Source organism: Mandrillus leucophaeus, unplaced genomic scaffold (assembly GCF_000951045.1).
Source record: "Mandrillus leucophaeus isolate KB7577 unplaced genomic scaffold, Mleu.le_1.0 Scaffold56, whole genome shotgun sequence".
Taxonomy (NCBI): domain Eukaryota; kingdom Metazoa; phylum Chordata; class Mammalia; order Primates; family Cercopithecidae; genus Mandrillus; species Mandrillus leucophaeus.
This window is the reverse complement of record NW_012106030.1, coordinates 2,794,863-2,810,591: the sequence shown is the minus strand read 5'-3', so window position 1 is coordinate 2,810,591 and position 15,729 is coordinate 2,794,863. Positions and strand designations below refer to the sequence as shown.

The 15,729-nt window shown below is 37.0% G+C and overlaps 1 protein-coding gene across 2 annotated transcripts in view; it reads right to left on the bottom strand.

The window, feature by feature from the left end:
• Positions 1-15,729, bottom strand: part of CDKAL1 (CDK5 regulatory subunit associated protein 1-like 1) — a 743,372-nt gene that overhangs the window by 272,614 nt on the left and 455,029 nt on the right. For both annotated transcript variants that reach the window (XM_011998164.1, XM_011998165.1), the window contains one exon: positions 11,485-11,651. In XM_011998164.1, the coding sequence (XP_011853554.1) occupies positions 11,485-11,651 (167 nt within the window). The remainder of the gene's footprint in view (positions 1-11,484; positions 11,652-15,729) is intronic.

Below are 15,729 nucleotides of genomic sequence, written 5' to 3'. Positions count from 1 at the left end.
TATACAAAAAAAAAAAAAAAAAATTAGCCGGGCATGGTGGCGGGCGCCCGTAGTCCCAGCTACTCAGGAGACTGAGGCACGAGAATGGCATGAACCCAGGAGGCAGAGCTTGCAGCAAGCCGAGATCGCGCCACTGTACTACAGCCTGGGCGACAGAGCAAGACTCCGTCTCAAAAAAAAAAAGAATTTCTATTTACTACAAAAGGAGGCTGTTATGAGTTGAACTGTGTCCCCTACAAAGATGTAAATGTAAGTCCTAATCCCCCGCAGGTGTGAATGTGACACTACTTGGAAATAGGGTCTTAATAGATATAATCAAGTTAAGGTCATAATGAATTAAGGTGAACCCTAATTCAGTGACTGGTGTATAAGAGAAGGACATTTGGAAACAGAGACAGAGAAACTAACCACTAGAAGCCGGGGGACAAGAACAGAACAGATTCTCTCTCAGAGTTCCCAAAATACTCAGTTTGTGCTACTTTGTTACAACAGCTAAACCAATACAAAGGCAATAATGGAAGAATACAGAAACAACAACAAAAAATAACAAGAGTCTGTTGAGGTAGGAAAAATAAAGGCTGAAAATGTAGGAGCCACTTAACTAAAAGCTTAATATCTGAAATTTCAGCCAATCAGAAGGTAGGCTGATATGCCATATGACATTGCAAAATAAAAGCTGATACAGGGTATGCTTTTGAAAATATTTTAACATTAAACTATGAAGACCACTTCTTTATGACCATATATTAGAAACAGACTTAATGGCAGTATTTTCTCTAGTCAATGTTATAGTGACAGTAAACTTTCTGTAGCAGTTTTTAAAAACACACAATAATACATGCTATAAAAAGAAACCATTTTCCCCCCTCAAACTAATGAACAATTGGGGATCTTTCAGGATTATGCTAAATAATCAGTTTGATTTTCTCTGGCCTACATGCAGCATCCTCTGATCCTAAAAATGATTTATTAAACATGGATTGTGCCCATGTTTAATATTCAATAGTTCTGATACAAAACATGCAAATAAAGGAGTTCTGAGCAGCAGTGTATAATAATAATAACCCTTATGTTTACAACTTAGAACATAATCATTATTTACTGTTAAATGAGATTAAAGAATTTCTGAACTTAAATTTTGAAAGCTTAACATTTTCCAGTGGAGCATTTCTGTGGTAGGGTCAGGAAGATGTAGAGAACAGATATATATCAGACCTAAAAGCAACAATTTAGTATCTCAGAAATAAACAGAAGCAGATGAAGGAGATGGACTTTGCTTTCTGACAAATATGCAGAATGTCCCTCAACTATTCTATGAACCATTAACTTCATTACGCACCTTTCTGTTCTAGATCGTGAATCACCTGCAAATTCCATTACCTACCTGATATAAAATATGACGATTTCATTTTACTAAGTGCTGAATTAGCAAGTGCCTAAGGAAGCCTTTCATAGGCTATTAGAGCAAAGAAGTCAATACAGAGAGGATCGTAGAATAGAAAAGTGTAAAGGAAACCGTGGATTGCCTTATGTGTTAGCCATTCTCTGTGCTTGTGAAGGAATGTCAAAGGCAGCTTTTCTCAATGCTTTGAGCGTAACTGACTTCCTAAATTAATGAGGAAGATAAAGCCCACAGCTGGTGTATTATGGAGTTTGAACTACACTAATTTTGACAGGTGACATGAAAGCCTTCTCAGCTACTCTGGGTGAAATTAAGGATTCAGGGGACTGGCAATGTGAAATGCCTTTTAAGATGTAAATTAAACCATATACATATCTAATGCCCTCCGATATAAACAGAAGTGTACACTAGAATACTAAAAGATGAAGTAGGAATAGATGTGTGTCATAGTTGAAATATGTAAATTTTTATGTTTTTCAAGTATGTTAGAGTGAGAGAGATCTTTGTATTTATTTTAAAAGAGTATTTTTCCTCAAAAAATATACACACAAAGAGACATGACCCAGGACAGATATTCAACTATGATTATAATACCTCCCTCTCCCTTCCCCTCCCTCTGTCCTTCTCCATCTCCCTTCTCTAGATACAGGGTCTCAATGCTCAGACCAGAGTGCAGTTATATGATCATAGCTCACTATAGCTCTTCTCCTCTCCTCTCCTCTCCAATCATAGCTCACTACAGCTCCCCTCCCCTCCCCTCCTCTTCTCTTCTCTTGATACAGGGTCTCAATGCTCAGGCCATGGTGCAGTTGTATGATCATAGCTCACCACTGTCTTGAACTCCTGGGTCCGAGTGATGATCCTGCCTCAGTCTCCTGAGTAGCTGGGACTACAGACGTGTGCCACCATACCCAGCTAATTTAAAAACACGTTTTGTAGAGATGGATCTCACTGTATTGCACAGGCTGGTCTCAAACTCCTGACCTCAAGCAGTCCTCCTGTCTTGGCCTCCCAAATAGCTGGGATTATAGGTGTGAGGCACTGCACCTGGCCAAACATCAGTTTCTTTATAAAGGATTTGCTAAGGCCTTTTCACTCATCATCTTGACAACCGTTGTATCTCTATGTTCTTTTCCTCTCAGGAAAATTAATCGTCTCTTTCGGGAACAAATATCTATGCGTCACTGCATTTTATAAACAATATTCAATAATTTGGATCAACGGCAAGAGGGAAAAAAATGATGAGAGTGGCTGAGAAGTTCAGAAGCTTGGTTGTTTTGTTTTTAACTTCTGTTTAAGTTCAGGGGTACACGTGTAGCCCTGAGACATATGTAAACTTGTATCATGAGGGCTTGTTGTACAGATTATTTCATTACCCAGCATGCATTAACTATTCTTCCTGATGCTTTCCCTCCTCCCACCCACCCTGCCATGCCCCCAGTGACAGGCCTCAGGGTGTGTTGTTCCCTGCCATGTGTCCACGTGTTCTCATCATTCAGCTCCCACTTATAAGCAAGAACATGTGATATTTGGTCTTCTGTTCCTGTGTTAGTTGGCTGAGGATAATGGCTTCCAGCTCCATCCATGTCCCTGCAACGGACATGACTTTGGTTTTTTTTTTTTGTTTCATGGTTGCATAGTCTATTTCTTGATCTAGTCTATCATTGATGGGCATTTAGGTTGATTCCATATCTCTGCTATTGTGAATAGTGCTCCTATGAACATACCCATGCATGTGACTTTATAACAGAATGATTTCTATTCCTTTGGGTATGTGCCCAGTAATGGGATTGCTAGGACGAATGGTATTTCTGTCTTTAGATCTTTGAGAAATCTCCACAAAGTCTTCCACAATGGTTGAACTAATTTACACTCCTATCCACAGTGTATAAGCATTCCTTTTTCTCCATACCCTCACCACCATCTGTTATTTTTTGACTTTTTAATAACAGTCATTCTGACTGGTGTGAGATGGCATTTCGTTGTGGTTTTGATTTGCATTTCTCTAATGATCAGTGATGTCGAGTTTTGTTTTTTTTTTTTTTCATATGATTGTTGGCCACAAGTATGTCATCTTTTGAAAAGTTTCTGTTCATGTTTTTTGCCCAGTTTTTAACGGGTTGTTTTATTCTTGTAAATTTGTCTAAGTTTGGGAATTCACAAGAGGGATTATACCACAATGTGGATTAAAGCATTTCAAGACAAACATAAAGGATTTGGCTGTTTATATTCTCACACTAGGTTTATTCTCTCATGCCTGCTTTCTCATAATATAGACACTGGAACTGAGAATAACAGAGAAGCACATAAGATAGATCTCTGTATAAATTATTGATGGCCATATAAACAGAATTTTTAAGTATGATCCAGGCATGTTCTTGTGTTCCTCAGGAAGACAGAGGTACCCAATATTTTCAACATAAGAAACATTTACCCACAAAATAGCTCATTTTCCCTAGAAAATATACCTGGCACAATAAGGATAAAATAACATTCAGCAGCAACAAAGTGCAATCTGTTCTGAAACAAAGTCTATTTACAAGTTCATTTATTTTGGGGTCCTTCAGTCTATATATAATCATGAGCCTTACTCACCCAGATTTAACATTACAAACAAAGACTCAGTAGTAGGAAGCAACAAGCTTGGTAAATTTTTCTGAGGAGCAGCTGAGATCAAGAAAAGCTTTGGCCTCTTGGGCAGGGCTGGAATTAGGGGCTGAGGCCTGGACAAGGGAACAAGTGAGTAGTATCACAGAACAAAGAGGCTGAGACTCAGGTATGGGCAGAGATGCCAGTTGGTTTTTGTTTGTTTGTTTGTTCGTTTTAAGTGGAAAGGCCTGACTAAAGCTTCCTGATGCTCAAACCCAGATCACGCAGAGAAGTTGAAGAGTTAGAATGTTGGGTAGAGCCTATAATCTTGCTGATGGGAAGCAGCATTTCAATTTCATCTTTTATCAGTATTAGATGGCAGGCAAGAAAGGACGTTCCTTTCATCCACCTCTTCCCTTTCAGAGAGGCTGTTCCCAGCTCTCAGAATTAGGCTCCCAATGAAGCCTGATAAACTTTAAAAAAATGTGTATGAGCCCTTTTAATATCTGATAAAAGTTTTCTCTCTCTAATATTCGGAAAGACATAAACTTCTGTTTCTAGTTTTAGGTGTTCCACTGACTTCTTAAAATTTATTCGCAAGTGCCAGGATAAGAATCAAACGGAGCACTGATGATTATAGATGGCAAAAAACAGTGCCAACTGTTGCCAACAGTTAGATCAAACCACATACTGACATGTCTCAAAAGCTATAGGTGGATGGTTGAAATAAAAGAGCTTTCCTTTCCATTTCCTTGCTGAAAACAAGTAATCTAGCATGTCTTTTTATTCATCAAAAGGGAAAAAATATTTTGTATACAACAGTAGAGAATATATTTACATATTATTCTATTATTCCAGAAAGTATAAACCCTAAGGAAAAGAAATGTTTAAAGACACAGCTTGAAGTGCTGAATTCAGTCTGGAAAATCTGTATTGCTTTGATGAAACATAAGCGCAGCATGTACTGAGTTTGCTATTATTTTGAAACTAAGAGGTATTTTCTAAAACTCGGCAAAGGCAAACATATTATTAATGTTCATAAATTATCATGCAACAAAAGTCCTTGACAGGTATCTACTGTCTTTCACCAGATGAATTTATTTCACTAAATACAGAATTAGGTTAGAATATAAGGTCACTGAAGTAGAAGTAAACATACAAAAATTCAAGGTAGCAGGAAGCTGATTTGTTACAGTGATTAAAAGATTTCCAAACCAAAAACAGATGGGATATTTAAAATTTCACTATTTGCAATTAACCTTATGATGACATGTACCATAAATATACTAAATGTAAATCTCGAGCAATACTACATATTTTAATTCAAGCTAAATAAAAGGTAGCACAATATCAACGTGAATGTTAGTGTCAATGTTTTTTGGCAATATTTTATAAAATAATATGTTTAAAAATATATAATTTGTTTTATTGTAATTTGAATATAGAAATAGTCCTTATTAAGAAGCACTTGCAACCCAGATTAATCAGTTTGCCCTCTCTGGTGCAGGTTGTAAGCAATGCACTAAAATTTTCATACAATTTTGAGACACGCAAGTCTCTTAAAGGGAGATAAGTTACTTTAAACTATTCATGACAGAGGGAGGACCAGGATAATTTTTTAAAGTAAACATTTCAACTTTTATTTTAGGTGCAGTGGTACATGTGCAGTTTGTTATATAGGTAAACTTGTGACTTGGGGATTTGGCATACAGATTATTTAGTCATCCAGGTACTAAGCTTAGTACCTGACATTTTTTTTTTTCTGAACCTCTGCCACTTCCCCCCAATATCCGTCAAGTAGGTCCAGTGCCTGTTGTTCCCCTCTATCTGTCAATGTGTTCTCATTGTTTAGCTCCCAGTTATAAGTGAGAACATGTGGTGTTTGGTTTTCTGTTCCTGCATTAGTTTGCTAAGGATAATGGCCTCTAGTTCCATCTATGTTCCTGCAAAGGACATGATCTTGTTCTTTTTTATGGCTGCATAATATTCCATGGTGTGTATGTGCCACACTTTCTTTATCCAGTCTACTGTGGATGGGTATTTAAGTTGATTCCATGTCTTTGCTATGGTGCATAGTGCTGCAATGAACATACACATGCATGTGTCTTAAATACATAAAATCCAGATACTTCCTATTTTCCTTACTGCCCAAGAGCTTTAACATCTTTTCCCTGTCAGCCAATCCATGAAACTAAAACCAAGACAAACTGTCTGATTTTAATTTCTCCTCTCTAGTGGAGATTTTAAAAAGCAGTGAAAGTTAAGAGGCAGGAAGAGAAGAAAGAAGAGCCTAGATCATCTACAAATTCAATAATCATACAATAAGCTCATTTGTTCTAGACAGTCCTAAAGATACTATCTATCACTATGGCATTTTAGCTGGGCAAATAAAACACAACACATCCCTTAGATGAATCCCTAACTGTCCAGTACATCTTCACAGACGCGTGACTCATGAGAAACACATATGACAACCATTCCCAAACTCTTCTGAAACTGGATATTCAGCAGATATGACGGTACTTCAATACATGAGGCATGAAGCCAAGGAACAGTTAATAAGCCAAGCTTTGAAGATCATATCATCCAATATATATTTATTAAGTGTATGAAGTGTGTGTTATCATAGGCACTGATATACAAAGATGGACAAGACAACATCTCCCTTACGATAAAAGTCATGTTGGATTTGTACATAAATAAGTAATCATGATGCACCATGATGAGTGCCCAAAGAGACAGAGATCTGTTGAACAGAGGTACTACGAAGCACAGAAAGTATGTGGGAAGAGTTTGGGAAGGCTTCCTTGAAGAAGCAGTAGAGTAGAAAGCATTTGCAAAATCGAATACATTAGAAACCAGTTCAGTGGCTAACTGGCTATGTCGTTTAGCCAGTTATTTAACCTTTCTAACCCATGGCTTCTCAATTAACGAAACAAAAATAATAGCCAGGCACAGTGGTGAAAGTGAAATCCCATCTCAAAAAAGTGGGCAAAAGAAAATTGAGGATAATAATATCTATAGAGCTAGCCTGTTGTAAGAAGAAAAAGAGATCACACATGTAAAGCACTCAGTTTCCTGCAAACAAGAAGCACTTGATAAATTGTACTGATTTTATCAGTTAGGAGTGATTTCAGGTGCCTCATTAGCAGCAGCCATTGTACCACTATTACTGGTCTCATGGCAACTTGTTGGGTTCACATGTATTATTTTTAGTCTGAGTTAATACTTTAGCTGGAGGCTACCTATCACTAGGAGGACAAAACTAAGAAATGTAGTTTTAAGAGTAATCAAATTCATAAACCACTTCACTTTCTATAAGGTCAGAGATCATTAAAGAGGAATGCAAAGGTTATTACATTAGCAATATCAATAGGAAAGCAAACACAGGGAAAATACATCTTATTTGCCACTACAGGGGCAATATATAAGCCAGCACATGTAGTAGCAAATATTAGTATGTCTGATTAACACATCACTACCAACTGTCATCATATGGTAAGTATAGCATGAGAAAATGGTAATGTAAAAATTTCAGAAGTATGAAATGGTAAAAAAAGAAAAAAAAAAGATATATAGGAGGTATCATTAGAGTACTCCTCAAGGGATAAAAGAATAAGAATGTAATAGAAAAAAAGAAGTACTCTGAATGTCCTAAAGGGCTTATTCTTATTCTTTAGGCAATAGGGACTTTAAGGTGACATAAAGCATGTTGATTGTTTTAACTATTGATTCTATTATCATATGCAAGTTTACTATAGCATTGTCTAACCTCATAGGTATATTTCTTCAATTCCAGGGTGTCTTTGTCACAATATATATGTTTGAGATATCTTTTGTCAGTTATATCATAATTTAAATGAATCCTATATTGTTTTTTAAGGGCAGTGATACTAAAAATAAGGTTGGCAGATGTCCCAAACACATACTTCACTACGTGTCTGCCTATTAGTGATAAAAAGTTCTCCTTCCCTTCCTTTTATTCAGTACACATGTATTTGATATTTACTATATAAAGAGCCACACACAATGCTAGACTCTTGAAGAAACCTTCAAAGTGCTCCTGTGTTAAGTGTACTATGCATCCTCTATTTCTATGCAGATTGAATAAAATGTGTTCTCAACAGATGTATCTTTCCACAGCATACTTTTAAATAATGATAAAAACTTTGATGCTTTCCTTTATATAACTTTCCCTTTAAACTGTTTTTTTTTTTTAAAAAAGGGTTTTTAAAAAATCTGACAGTCAGGTGAATAAGAAGTGAACAGAATGAAGAGGAGGGAAAACAGACCAGCCAAGTGCTCTCTAATTAAAGTCTGTTGTGTGAAGCATCTTTCAAAAACACAAGAAGGCTGAGTCTTACCAATAAAATTCTCAAGAAATCCCTGCCCTGAAGGTATTAAAGCATCAGGGTAGTTATTTCAAGAGTAGATTCCTTCAATCCCTATAGTTTAAAAAATCACCACTTTCATTTGCTGTTATTTTTTCTGTTTTCATCTTCTGTTTTTTTCTTACTGGTGAACTCTGTTCGGCACCCTTGAGATAAGTCATGTAATTTCTGTAGAGTGGTCTAAGCCTAGTGAGAGGAATATGGAAATTTACAAGGTTTTGCTGTGCACAGGACTGAGGAACACCAGATTTGGGCACCCTTCCCTACTGCCCTTTTTGACACTGGGAAGCCATGTAAACCTTCTGGGACTCAGTCACCTTTTCTGTTACATAACAATGTGTTTGTGGAATCCTGAGTGTTGTGGGCTCTGTCATGGAGAGGAGGATGAGAAGAAACAGCAAGGTGTGAAGGTCTGGTCCAGGAAACAAAGGAAGAGTTTAAAAGCTCTTACTCTGAGATGGTGTAGACCTTTGATTCTTGCATATCTTTGTTTCCTTTTGTTCTATTTCTTTTGGATGGCTTTCTCCCTGGGTGTGGTATCGTAGCCTGGATTACCTCCTGCACATAAAGTGCATAGTAGTGGGTGGCTTTCTCTGGGGAACAATTCTCACCCTTGAAGCTCATTTACTTCATCATCTTTTGCTGCCTCTTCTGGCCAGAGGTTAGGATTTCAAAGTTCAAGACTACAGTGTGGGACTCTATATTTTATGAAAAAGGCTCTTCTTTTTTTTTTTTTTTTGAGATAATCTCGCTTTCACCCTGGCTGGAGTACAGTGGCATAATCTTGGCTCCCTGTAAACTCTGCCTCCTGGGCTCAAGTGATTCTCCTGCCTCAGCCTCCAGAGTAGCTAGGATTACAGGTACCCATCACCCCGCCGGCTAATTTTTGTGTTTTTAGTAGAGATGGGGTTTTACCATGTTGGCTAGGCTGGTCTAAACTCCTGACCTCAAGTGATCCGCCTGCCTTGGCCTCCCAAAGTGCTAGGATTACAGGTGTGACCCACTGAGCCTGGCCAGCTCTTCCTGTATTCATTCTCGTATTCACTCATGTATTGAGCCATCACTGGGTGGGATAGATCCACAGACAGATATAACAAGAGCATTGCCTCAAGATGACAATGTAGGAGGAAAGGCCAACATGATACATACTTCAAAGGATTTTAAAAATATAATGTCATGACAATCAGAACCTGTTATCACTCCAACTGCGATCTATGAACTAAACATCTGGTGTTTTCCAGGGAAAGTACAAAGTTATATTTCAGATCTTTTGTTGATTTTTAGAAGCTCTTCTGGAGCATCTATTCAGAGGTCAACAAGTCTGGCACTACTTCAGGTGCTGAGCACTAGGATTTGCTACACACACAGTATTGGCTGCGGCAATCTTACAATCAATTAAAATGCTGAATTTATTCCAAGGAGTATTTGGTTAGTTACCTCGGAGCCAACACAGGATTTTTTATCCTTGTGCTTATTCCTACTTGAACTTATCCGACTCTATCTATTATGGGTCCCTGGATCCCTGATCAGATCTTTTCCAATCCAAAAAAAGTGGCTGTTACCATAAAGCTTATATTGATGGAGCCTGTTTCTCCTCCTACCCACTACACATCTAGTGCATCTCCTGGTCTTCACGATGTATGCCTCACATTTACTGCAAACACAGCAAGACTGTCACAGCTCTTAGCATATATATATATATATATTTTTTTTTTTTTACAGAGAATCACTTTGCTTTATCAAGTGTTGAGTCAGTGTTACGTAAAAGTTGACACGCCTGCGACTTATTTTTAACTAGCAAATCATAATCATCCCACACTGTCTAAAGTTAACATATAAATCATATACCCTTACTAGAAAGAGCTAGCTAGAAAAATGTAAATAAAAAAATTAAAATTGCTAAACTTCCTCATTATGTATTTATAATTAGCAGTCAAATTATTAACTCTGTTTTCAGAATTTCTGAAATAGGTTGTTGATATTAAGGAAGTTGCTCAACAAAAACCTCAACAAGTATAGTCTTAAAATCAAATCAGTGAAATAATCTTTTAAATGTTTAGCTAGCTATCCATTAGCATTTGCATTAAATTTCAGCAACAGTGGCTGTTTTAGCTTTTGGGATGTTATTTTTCTACACAAACATACTGCAAAGAACACACTTGATAAAAAATAAAAGTTATTTGTTTTCATACTTTACACATGACTTTCCAATAGCACTAATTAGATTTTATGTCCATAACTATGGGTATAAAGTAATTATTTTATTTCTCAAATAGTAGTCATGGATCCCCTGTCCATATTCTTTGCTCATATTTACTGTGTCATTTGCCATCAGGTACCACAGTTACCTGGACATACGCCCATTCGCCTAGTTTGACACAGCTACTTAAGGGTAAGCATCCCAATCTGTGGAAGAGTATAAAACAAAGTCAGGGATCACAGAACCACCTTTGTTCACAGTGATTACCATTATGTCGATAAATCAAAAATAAAGAAGGAAACTCTCCGAAAGAAAATGTCGTGTATTCAGGGATGGGCATTACAATGGAAATACAGATGCCGCATGAGCGAATCAAATGGAAGAGTCTCTTGTTCTGTGTCCCTCTGATTCAACTTCACCCCTATGTATCTCCAGATGAAGGGAGGAAATTGAAAATTCATCCTCAAGCTTCAAGTACAGTACCCTTTCTGATATGGCGAACAGTAGTTTGGGTAACACAATAGTGACTGTGGGTTGCAAAATTAATGCAACATATCAGCAGTTCTGAATCAGACAAGGGGTCAAAATGGAGGAACTGAGGCAAATTTATGTGCTGGAAGACAGAAGGACTACAAATAAGAAACAAAGAACTGTGGCAAGGTGGCAAGTATTGAAAAATGGGGCAATGTCAATTAATGAAGAGGAAGCAAAAAGTGTTGGTTGCCAAAGAAGGGATCTGAAAGTCTTAATTCGTTCTTGGAAATGCGGGACTACAAAAATAAATACATAAATAAAATTGTGAAAGAGTTTTAAATGAAGCTGATGCGATGACACTGAGGCTGCCACACTGTCTGGATTGGTTAGTGTCTATGTCAGCATGCAAATGGGGTGCTTTTCCTTACCTCCAGATGCTCTAAAATATAGGGCGGATTTGTCATGCCAAGCCTCAGCATTGCTCCCTCAGGAATCACTTCAACCAGTTTCCACAGGAGTGTGGGGAGATTGGTGCCAATATCTCTGCCGTAAGCCCCCGTGTCTTCACTGGTCAACCATATCTCACAAACACCCTCTGTGAATCAAAGGAGATAATTAACAAATCTGTGGCAGAGCTGTTTCCTTCATCATACAGCTGCTCACTCTTTATAATGCAGTATTGCTCAACACTCTTATTCAGGCAGTCTGGGTATTCAATTGCAAAGAAAAAGCAGCTTATCCCATGGTGCCAGTGGGTTATTAAGTTCATTTTACGAACACCAGAGAGTTACAACAATGCTGTAAATTATCAGTGTGTCCTGTGAAGTGATTAACATTCACAGCCAATCAGTTCAACTGTGCTTCCCCCAAAGCACTTTGATCAAGACTAAAGCCTCAGTCCCACCTCAGAGAATACCTATTTTATTGAATACTCTAAGCCCTGGAACTGAAAGTCACTTCACAGAACAGGTACTATCAGCAGTTAACTCATTAATCAGTATGGCACCAACCTAAGGAAAAATGCCAAGTGTAGTTAAGGTTTAGCTCACATATGATTAATTATTAGGTACCCATTTTTCTCATAGCAACCATTCTAGTCTGTCTTCGTTATTCAATCAAAAATAGTATTCATTTTATTGCTGCATTCAAAAAAGTTGGTTGCTGCCTAAACTGAGTGTTGGAAAACCTGTTTACTGACAGCTTGCTTTCTATTTTCCATAAATCAGACTTTAGGAAAATGTATATATATATTTTGTGGTTATTTTTGTTATAAAGAATCCTGACTTCACATATCATACCCTGCAATGATACTGCTTCAAATGTCCAGAGGAAATACTTTGGGATGCCCCTCATGTTATTTAAAATGAATAAAACAGAGTTAGCAAGAACCATTTAGGCTTTCATGGCACACAGAACTTTTCTGAACCCATATTCAGTGAAATGATCAGCCTATTTTAAAAGGCCAAATGATTAACAAGGCTAAAACAAACAATGAAGTGAGCCTGTGAAATTTGTTCACGCTCAAGTGGTTTGTTGCTTCTGCAGAACCTCAACACACACATAGGCACACAAACTGAAGACTTTAGCCTGAACTAAAGTATAAGTTTCTAGAAAGTGTCTTCAAATTATAATTTTAAATTATCTTTAGTTGACAGAACAGAAGAGTTTCAAAAATACATTTAAATATTCCTAGCCAAGAGAAACAACAAATAAAACACATGGCTTTTATGTGAGTGTGGACTTAAAACTTACAGAATAAAAAAGTATAAAATAAAGATCTTCGCTCCTCTTAATATGTTCCAAGAGGTAGAAAAAAAAAACAGCATAAAGATTTCCAATCACTATTATTTCCTTTAGCATAAGAAATACAATTACTTTAGCAAAAAACTAAACCACATAAAAACATTTTCACTTTTTCCTGCCTATCTTTCTAAGACATACACATCCTCACTCACACCCACACAACATGGAAAATACAAGGATAGAAATAAGATTTTAGTTTCCCCAAATTAAAGAATCAATAACTTAGCATTGAGAACAGAATACATAGAAAAAAGATCACTTAAAAAGCTTTTTAAAAAATAAAAAGCTCAATACATTTAAAAAGCTGAAGATATTTTTAGCATCTGAAAATTAGTAGTATTATGGATATATGGGTTTTCATAGTTTAAATTAAATACCTAGTTCCAGAAATAATAAACCTTTGCTTAATCTTAATCATTTCATAAAAAGCTTTATCCTCCAAAGAAATAGTCTGGCATGTCCACAGGCTATTTTTAGAGGCGTATAATTTTATAAATATTCTCTGTAGATGAAATAAATCTTTTTCTATTTAAAAAGTGGACTGAAATTAGTGGTATCATCTTTAATATTATATCTGCCATTACACACTGGACTCACACAATCTTTTTTTTTAACAAAATCTTATCAGAAAATCCACTCCAGGAAAAGAGATGGCTAAGTAACAACATAAACAGATTTTAAAACATTCTGAAAGAGGTTATAAAAACAGGACATTATCCATGATTTTCCAGTTACTGGCATTTGAGCAACACAATATGAATATTTTAAAATGAACAGAATAATTTTAATTTATAATTTTTCCATCCAAATGGTTCCATGTTATGCCTTATGTAGAGAGCGCGGGTTCCTGGAACAGTGCCTTGCTGTTGCTAGATGAATATAGAAGGGGAAAAATCGCTATGAATAGGAATGGAAATAACATCCATGGAGAAACAGCAGCCAGCTCTTCAAGCTGCATAGGTGGGGACCAATAGCCCCCTGGTGGGCTGAAACTTCAAATTAAATCACATAAAGAGGAAGCAGCTGTAACACTAAATCAGCAACAACAGGAATAATGGTCTTGATGTCTCCAAGATCAAGGCTGCTAAAATACTCTACATAATAGCAACCTGGTTTAAAACACAATGGAACGAAAGAGCATGCGCCAAGTGAAACCCTTGGACTTGAGGAGAATTTTGCTTTGGCAATTCAATTCAAAAATCTGTCAAAGATGATCTTGTTCTTAGTCAATGTGAGAAAGTTCAGCTTTTGTAAGGGTGTATTTCAAGCATGAATCCTAATGAGAATGGATCCCTCAAACAGTTAGGATATGGAAGTCATCACATACTAAAAGTGACGCTAAATGTGGAATCCCCATGCCTGACATCCTTTTCCCTGGAAAGTCTCCTGATTAGTCATAGCACAGGCAGTCCGTGCCAGGCCACGCTTGCATATGAAGTCACCAGAGCACCTGAGGGCTTCAGTAGTCACTAATGGACACACATTGGGACACAAGCTTGTATCCGCACACTTAACTGGCTAGACTTATGAACAGAAGCGCTTGCCTAAACAGCTTCATTTCTTAATGACTTCAGTTATGAGCTTTATTTCTTTGCACATTCAGTTCTCAATTCATCCAAACATTTATTTGGCCCTTACCGTGTGCCCTGCAGCTCTTTCAGCTCACAACAGATATGGATTCACCATTAAAATGGCTATTAGCTAAGAGCTCGCAGGGGACACTTACTAACACTTACTAACCTCAGCGACCCTTCGCATCCATCCCTATTGTCAGTGGGGATACAATGGGACAGCCTTCAAGAACACAGCCTTAGACCAAAATGAAGGGTCTGCTGGGCTGGCTTAAAATGGACACAATGTCGGCCTCAGTAAGATAGTCTCAGTCTGCACTAGAACTTGGAATTTGATTAGTATATGTCAGGAGAATAAACACGTGAAAATGAAAAAGAGATGCAAGCAGGAAGAACTAAGATAGGAGAAGTGAATGCCCATTAAAAACTCCCATGCCTGTAAAAATAAATACATGCAAAAAAAGAAAGTGGTAGGGTAGGAAAGTGGGAGACAGAAATTGGGGATTTTTTAAGCATCCAAGGGAAGATTTTACTTTTTTCTAAAATTGCTCATCTACCTTACTTTTGTTCGTTTTCCCAAAAATTGTTCAGTCAACCCAACTTTTTAAATGAACATTATGTTCATCAGATCATCCACCATCCTTTTGATGCATTAATTTTGGTAAAAGGAAAGGCAAATACTGGGAAGAATGAAATGTACTATACAGGAAAAAAGCCATAAGTTTAGTTATTAGATTCCATGATCATCTTACCCAAGCAATTATAGACCAGCCTGTAGTTGAAACACAAGCCATTTTTCCCTGAATAAACAGCAACCCCAACAGCTAGATTCCCATCTCTGCTCCATAGCAATTTGAGATGACAGGAGATGGAAGTAGAAGACCTAAAAGTTTGATAATAAAAGGAGAATAATATCTTCAATCAAATAGTCTCACCACAAAGAAAACTCTCTTTGAAAAATCAAACTTGGCCAAAATTCAATTTCAAAAGATTATGACTCACTATAACTTTATATATGAGCTTCATAGTAATAAATTAAAATATGGGTGAAGACTGATTTTATCTGGTCAAGAAGTAGCATTTCTCTAGTAGTCCCTGCTTTATCTATGAGGAAAATTTCCATGATAAGTTGTTTCAATTATTCATGAATAGTCTCTAAAAATAACTACAAACATCCAAAACCTGTAAATAATGATTACAGGGATCACTAGCTAAAGAGCACTGGATGGCAGGGAAACCTACATCAAGGACACATCATTTAAAAATCCTTGGAAAATCTGCTAACTCTACCTCCCACAA